The sequence below is a fragment of the Schistocerca gregaria genome, chromosome 11 (assembly GCF_023897955.1).
Source record: "Schistocerca gregaria isolate iqSchGreg1 chromosome 11, iqSchGreg1.2, whole genome shotgun sequence".
Taxonomy (NCBI): Eukaryota; Metazoa; Arthropoda; class Insecta; order Orthoptera; family Acrididae; genus Schistocerca; species Schistocerca gregaria.
The window spans coordinates 73,024,191-73,032,612 of NC_064930.1; the positions used below are offsets into that span (position 1 = coordinate 73,024,191).

An 8,422-nucleotide genomic window follows, 5' to 3' on the forward strand; every position below is an offset into this window, starting at 1 on the left:
CACGGCGTTCCGTATTACCCTCCTGAACCCACCGATTCCATATTCTGCTAACAGTCATTGGATCCCGACCAATGCGAGCAGCAATGTCGCGATACGATAAACCGGAATCGCGATAGGCTACATTCCGACCGCTATCAAAGTCGGAAACGTGATTGTACGCATTTCTCGTCCTTACACAGGGCATCACAACAACGTTTCACCAGGCAACGCCGGTCAACTGCTGTTTGTGTCTGAGAAATCGGTTGGAAACTTTCCTCAGGTCAGCACGTTGCAGGTGTCTCCACCGGCGCCAACCTTGTGTGAATGCTCTGAAAAGCTAATCATTTGCATATCACAGCGTCTTCTTCCTGTCGGTTAAATTAGGCGTCTGTAGCAAGTCATCTTCGTGGTGTAGCAATTTTAATGGCCTGTAGTTTATATCAATAAAACTAAGCACATTTCTGACAAAAATACACACTTCTTTGGAGTCGGAAGACAGATTTAAGATACCTTTACTGATTTCAGAACTAACCTGAGAAAAAAGTAGGCCTCTCGGAAGAAATGTATAAGGCATGGAAAGCAACACTATAGGTGATCACCAACAAAACGTTGGTTTTTACTATGTTCGTTATTGTTGGTTATTAGTCACTGTGTTATGCCTGTTATTTGTCAGGTACTGTGTGATTTTTATTTCGACAAATATATGAGTACATAGCGTACAAACCGCCAGCGACTGTCACAATTTTCTTGTTCGTATCGCCCATCCTTGCTAATGTATAAAATATGTTCGAAGTGCGAAAATGTATTAGAATAAATGAAACACCTATAAAACGCTGCACTGTAGAATATACTTGCGGTGAGACAGTCGCGGTTCCTGAAATCCATCGCCTGTGGCTTCTGTCCTGCCTAGGAGCACAGCAGTCCTAAGTCCGTGAAGAAACCACGAAACTCCGCCGCATTATGCCACACACAGACAGACCCGTCCTGTAGGCAGGTCTGTGAGAATAGATGCGACGGGCAGGGCTTGGCCATTAGTGGGGCAGAACCAATCCGTTAGAGACACCCACACAAAAGACCTGCAGTTTCGGCTCATCGTAGCCAGCTATTCACGTGTCACAGACACCATGTTGACGAAATGAGACCGCTCTGATCATTTAACAGATAACTGGCGCAAATAGTCTGAGCATCAATACTAATGAGCGTAAGTAGCAACACACCGTAAAGATGATCGCTGAGCCGCAGACAGGTGCGCAAAAAAGACCGTCTACATCTACATCTACATCCATACTCCGCAAGCCACCTGACGGTGTGTGGCGGAGGGTACCTTGACTACCTCTATCGGTTCTCCCTTCTATTCCAGTCTCGTACTGTTCGTGGACAGAAAGAATGTAGGTATGCTTCCGTGTGGGCTCTAATCTCTCTGATTTTATCCTCACGGTCTCTTCGCGAGACATACGTAGGAGGGAGCAATATACTGCTTGACTCTTCGGTGAGGGTATGTTCTCGAAACTTTAACAAAAGCCCTTACCGGGCTACTGAGCGTCTCTCCTGCAGAGTCTTCCACTGGAGTTTATCTGTCATCTCCGTAACGCTTTCGCGCTTACTAAATGATCCTGTAACGAAGCGCGCTGCTCTCCGTTGGATCTTGTCTATTTCTTCTATCAAACCTATCTGGTACGGATCCGACACTGGTGAGCAGTATTCGAGCAGTGGGCGAACAAGCGTACTGTAACCTACTTCCTTTGTTTTCGGATTGCATTTCCTTAGGATTCTTCCAATGAATCTCAGTCTGGCATCTGCTTTACCGACGATCAACTTTATATGATCATTCCTTTTTACATCACTCCTAATGTCTACTCCCAGATAATTTATGGAATTTACTGTTTCCAGTTGCTGACCTGCTATTTTGTAGCTAAATGATAACGGATCTATCTTTCTATGTATTCGCAGCACATTACACTTGTCTACATTGAGATTCAATTGCCATTCCCTACACCATGCGTCAATTCGCTGCAGATCCTCCTGCATTTCAGTACAATTTTCCATTGTTACAATCTCTCGATACACCACAGCATCATCCGCAAAAAGCCTCACTGAACTTCCGATGTCATCCACAAGGTCATTTATGTATATTGTTAATAGCAACGGTCGTACGACACTCCCCTGCGGCACACCTGAAATCACTCTCACTTCGGAAGGCTTCTCTCCATTGAGAATGACATGCTGCGTTCTGTTATCTAGGAACGCTTCAATCCAATCACACATTTGGTCTGATAGTCCATATGCTCTTACTTTGTTCATTAAACGACTGTGGGGAACTGTATCGAACGCCCTGCGGAAGTCAAGAAACACGGCATCTACCTGTTAACCCGTGTCTACGGCCCTCTGAGTCTCGTGGACGAATAGCCCGAGCTGGGTTTGACACGATCGTCTTTTTCGAAACCCATGCTGATTCCTACAGAGTAGATTTCTAGTCTCCAGAGAAGTCATTACACTCGAACATAATACGTGTTCCAAAATTCTACAACTGACAGTGTCCCAACTAAATTTTCGGCCATAGCCTTTGTCACAAAACAAGAGCATACACACATTCACACAGTCACTCAGACACAACTCAAGCACACGTGACCGCCATCTCCGGTGACTGACTCAACAATATCTGAGAATCAGATCCGAACGAACCACTCCTCTTGCCTCCCTGCCTCTCGTCGGCAGCTGCTAGGCTAGTGGCAAGGGGTGGTGGCAGCACTGACTGCAAGCTGTGGGGAGGAAGCTGTAAGAATGCGAGATGCTTATAACAGATTCCACAAACCTGGCAGAGAATCCAAACAGATTCTGGTCGTATTGTGAAGTATGTTAGCGGCAAGAAACAATCAATGCCTTCTCTGGGCGATAGCAATGGAGATACTATCGAAAAGAGTGCTGCCAAAGCAGAGTTACTAAACACAGCCTTCCGAAATGCCTTCACAAAACAAGACGAAGTAAACATTCCAGAATTCGTATCAAGAACAGCTGCCAACATGAGTAACGTAGAAGTAAATATCCTCGGAGTAGTGAAGCAACTCAAATCACTTAATTAAAGCAAGTCTTCCGGTCCAGCCTGTATACCAGTTAGGTTCCTTTCAGAGTATGCTGATGCATTAGCTCCTTACTTAACAATCATATACAACCGTTCGCTCGACGAAAGATCCGTACCCAAAGACTAGAAAGTTGCACAGGTCACAACAATATTCAAGAAAGGTAGCAGGAGTAATCCACTAAATTACAGGCCCATTTCGTTAACGTCGATATGCACCAGGATTTTGGAATATACACTCCTGGAAATTGAAATAAGAACACCGCGAATTCATTGTCCCAGGAAGGGGAAACTTTATTGACACATTCCTGGGGTCAGATACATCACATGATCACACTGACAGAACCACAGGCACATAGACACAGGCAACAGAGCATGCACAATGTCGGCACTAGTACAGTGTATATCCACCTTTCGCACCAATGCAGGCTGCTATTCTCACATGGAGACGATCGTAGAGATGCTGGATGTAGTCTCGTGGAACGGCTTGCCATGCCATTTACACCTGGCGCCTCAGTTGGACTAGCGTTCGTGCTGGACGTGCAGACCGCGTGAGACGACGCTTCATCCAGTCCCAAACATGCTCAATGGGGGACAGATCCGGAGATCTTCCTGGGCAAGGTAGTTGACTTACACCTTCTAGAGCACGTTGGGTGGCACGGGATACATGCGGACGTCCATTGTCCTGTTGGAACAGCAAGTTCCCTTGCCGGTCTAGGAATGGTAGAACGATGGGTTCTATGACGGTTTGGATGTACCTTGCACTATTCAGTGTCCCCTCGACCATCACCAGAGGTGTACGGCCAGTGTAGGAGATCGCTCCCCACACCATGATGCCGGGTGTTGGCCCTGTGTGCCTCGGTTGTATGCAGTCCTGATTGTGGCGCTCACCTGCACGGCGCCAAACACGCATACGACCATCATTGGCACCAAGGCAGAAGCGACTCTCATCGCTGAAGACGACACGTCTCCATTCGTCCCTCCATTCACGCCTGTCGCGACACCACTGGAGGCGGGCTGCACGATGTTGGGGCGTGAGCGGAAGACGGCCTAACGGTGTGCGGGACCGTAGCCCAGCTACATGGAGACGGTTGCGAATGGTCCTCGCCGATACCCCAGGAGCAACAGTGTCCCTAATTTGCTGGGAAGTGGCGGTGCGGCCCCCTACGGCACTGCGTAGGATCCTACGGTCTTGGCGTCGCTGCGGTCCGGTCCCAGGTCGACGGGCACGTGCACCTTCCGCCGACCACTGGCGACAACATCGATGTACTGTGGAGACCTCACGCCCCACGTGTTGAGCAACTCGGCGTTACGTCCACCCGGCCTCCCGCATGCCCACTATACGCCCTCGCTCAAAGTCCGTCAACTGCACATACGGTTCACGTCCACGCTGTCGCGGCATGCTACCAGTGTTAAAGACTGCGATGGAGCTCCGTATGCCACGGCAAACTGGCTGACACTGACGGCGACGGTGCACAAATGCTGCGCAGCTAGCGCCATTCGACGGCCAACACCGCGGTTCCTGGTGTGTCCGCTGTGCCGTGCGTGTGATCATTGCTTGTACAGCCCTCTCGCAGTGTCCGGAGCAAGTATGGTGGGTCTGACACACCGGTGTCAATGTGTTCTTTTTTCCAGTTCCAGGAGTGTATATTGTGTTCGTACAATATGAATTACCTCCAAGAAAACGGTCTATTGACACATACTCAACATGGATTTAGAAAACATCGTTCTTGTGAAACACAACTAGCTCTTTATTTGCGTGAGGTGTTGAGTGCTATTGACAAGGGATTTCAGATCGATTCTGTACTTCTGGATTTCCAGAAGGCTCGTGACACGGTACAACACAAGCGACTCGTAGTGAAATTGCGTGCTTATGGAATATCGTCTCAGTTATGTGACTGGATTCGTGATTTCCTCGCAGAGAGGTCGCAGTTGACGGAAAGTCATCGAGTAAAACAGAAGTTATTTCTGGCGTTCCCAAACGTAGTGTTATAGGACCTTTGCTGTTCCTTATCTATATAAACGATTTGGGTGACAATATGAGGAACCGTCTTAGGTCGTTTGCAGATGATGCTGTCGTTTATCGACTGATAAAGTCATCAGAAGATCAAAACAAATTGCAAAATAATGTAGAAAAGATATCTGAATGGTGTGAAAAGTGGCAGTTGACCCTAAATAACGGAAAGAGTGAGATCATCCACATGAGTGGTAAAAGTAACTCGCTAAACTTTGGTTACGCGATAAATCAGTGTAATCTAAAATCTGTAAATTCAACTAAATACCTAGAATTACAATTACGAACAACTTAAACTGGAATGAATACATAGAAAATGTTGTGGGGAAGGCTAACCAAAGACGGCGTTTTATTGGCAGGACATTTAGAAAATGTAACAGACCTACTAAGGAGACTGCCTACACTACGCTTGTCCGTCCTCTTTTAGAATGCTGCTGCGCGGTGTGGTATCCTTACCAGATAGGACTGACGGAGTACATCGAAAAAGTTCAAAGAAAGGCAGCACGTTTTGTATTATCGTGAAATATGGTAGAGAGTGTCACAGAGATGATACTGGATTTGGGCTGAATATCATTAAAAGAAAGGCGTTTTTCGTTTGACGGAATCTTCTCACGAAATTCCAGTCACCAGAATTCTCCTCCGAATGCGAAAATATTTTGTTAACATCGACCTATATAGGGAGAAACGATCATCACGATAAAATAACGGAAATCAGAGCTCTTACGGAAAGATATAAGTGTTCGTTCTTTACGCGCGCTATACGAGATTGGAAAAATAGAGAATTGTAAATCTGGTTCGATGAACCCTCTGCCAGGCACTTAAATGTGATTTGCAGAGTATCCATGTGAGGATAGGAGAACTAGGGAAGTGGCGCACGTACTCAGCTGCACGTAGCCCATGGCAGTGCATGACATCTCAGTAAACAAACCGTTTCATCTACTCAGACAAAAACGAGATTTTTCCAGTTTTTTTTCACATTTCCCTAATATCCCTGATTTCCCTGGCACTTTTGAAACACCCTGATATTCCCTGACTTCCAGAACTTGTGGCAACCCTGCAAACACAGTGAAACGTTTGTTATCGCCCAGTGTAATGAAGCATAGGGAGAAACGATCACCACAATAAAATAAGGGAAATCAGAGCTCATACGGAAAGATATAGCTGTTCGATCTTCCCGCGCACTGCACAAGATTAGAATAACAGAGAACTGCGAAGGTGGTTCGATGAAGCCTCTGCCAGGCACTTAAATGTGATTGGCGGAGTATCCATGTAGATGTAGATGTAGTATGGGGTAGGTAAGTGGCGCACATAGCTGCGCCTAGGCAGCGACGATGCATGACATCTCAGTAAACAATTTCATCTATGCAGACAAAAACGAGATTTTCCAGGTTTTTTTCGAATTTCCCTGTTTTCCCTGGCACCTTAGAAATTCCCTGATATTCCCTGACTTCCAGAACTTGTGGCAACCCTGCAAACACAGTGAACCGTTTGTTAACGCTCAGTGTAATGAAGCATAGGGAGAAACGATCACTAGGATAAAATAAGGGCAATCAGAGCTCATACGGCAAGATATAGCTGTTCAATCTTTCCGCGCACTGTACAAGATTAGGCGCGCAGGATTAGGCGTGTGGTCTCAGGTGCTGCAGTCATGGACTGTGCGGCTGTTCCCGGCGGAGGTTCGAGTCCTCCTTCGGGCATGGGTGTGTGTGTTTGTCCTTATGATAAGTTAGGTTAAGTAGTGTGTAGTAAGCTTAGGGACTGATGACCTTAGCAGTTAAGTCCCGTAAGATTTCACACACATTTGAACATTTGCACAAGATTAGAATAATAGAGAATGGTTAAGGTGGTTCGATGAACCCTCTGCCGGGCACTTAAATGTGATTGGCACAGTATCCGTGTAGATGCAGATGTAGTAGGGAGGAGTAGGGAAGTGGCGCACATACTCAGCTGCGCCTAGCCAGCGACGAAGCATGACATCTCAGTAAACAAGCCATTTCATCTACGCAGGCAAAAAAGAGGTTTTTTTCCAGTTTTTTTTCCCATTTCCCAAATATCCCTGATTTCCCTGGCACTTTTGAAACACCCTGATACTCCCTGACGTCTAGTACTTGTGGCAGCCCTGCAAACACAGTGAATGGTTTGTTGTCAGCCAGTGTAATGGAGCACTGTGCCGCCCGCAGGTCCGCATCTCCAGAGCGCTGCAGCGCCGGCTGGCCGTGGAGCGGGAACGCTGCCTGGGCGCTGGCGACGTGCTGGCCACACCCACGCCGGGCACCGCGTCCAGTGTTGCCTTCTCGACGGTCGAGGGGCTCGAGATCGTGCACCCTGCGGCGGCCGCCGCAGAGGCCCTGCCCAGGGGCCGCGGCAGGTACTTCGCTGATGTCGGCGCCTGCTGAGGGGGCGGTACAGAACCCCACCTCCCAGGCTCGCGAGGTCGCCAGTACCACCTGCCACATGAGCGAACTCTGTCGGCGTCTGCTGAGATTTTCTTCACCACACCCACAGTCAATGGACCCAGTCGCTGGGTGCAGAGGTAGCCGACCCAAAGTGTTACTGGCGCTTGCTGAGATGCCCATTACAGCCTCAAACATTGACGACTGCCGATATTCCAAATACAGTGCACGACTTCACAAATCCTGCTGAGATCTACAGCACCATATCGGAATCTGGTGGGCCCTGCCGGTGCCAGATGAGGTATCCAACCTCACCGACTTCTGTTGGCACCTACTGAGGTCTCCAGGGCAACCATCGGCTTCGACAGCTGATGTCGACACTTGTTGAGATCAATGCCACCTCCAATTTTCATGGTGTGCATTGTCATTTTAGCCTCTTACACAATTTTCAGTTTGGAGATATATATGCTATTCAGAAGCAGGAATACCGACATGTTTCAGTTGTACGAGGGTCATTTCGGGCCGGCCGCAGTGGCTGTGCGGTTCTAGGCACTGCAGTCTGGAACCGCAAGACTGCTCCGGTCGCAGGTTGAAATCCTGCCTCGGGCATGGATGTGTGTGATGTCCTTAGGTTAGTTAGGTTTAACTAGTTCTGAGTTCTAGGGGACTAATGACCTCAGATGTTGAGTCCCAAAGTGCTCAGAGCCATTTGAACCATATGGTCATTTCGAAATTATTACCTCCCATTGATTTTCCTGGAAACTATAATGAATACAGAAATTGCAATAACACACATATAACAAGGTTTGATCTACATACTAGTCGGCTGCTGTGGCCGAGGTGTCCTAGGCGCTTCAGCCCAGAACGGCGCTGCTGCTCTGGTCGCAGGTTCGAATCCTGCCTTGGGCATGGATGTGTCTGATGTCGTTAGGTTAAGCCAGGTTTCAAAAATGGTTCAAA

General features: G+C 47.8%; 1 protein-coding gene across 1 annotated transcript in view; it reads left to right on the forward strand.

Annotated features, from left to right (window-relative positions):
• Positions 1 to 7,465, forward strand: part of LOC126295027 (U4/U6 small nuclear ribonucleoprotein Prp31-like) — a 153,366-nt gene extending 145,901 nt beyond the window's left edge. The window contains exon 6 of the mRNA XM_049987278.1: positions 7,250 to 7,465. Coding sequence (XP_049843235.1) covers positions 7,250 to 7,465 — 216 coding nt within the window. The remainder of the gene's footprint in view (positions 1 to 7,249) is intronic.
• The last annotated feature ends 957 nt before the right edge of the window (positions 7,466 to 8,422 follow it).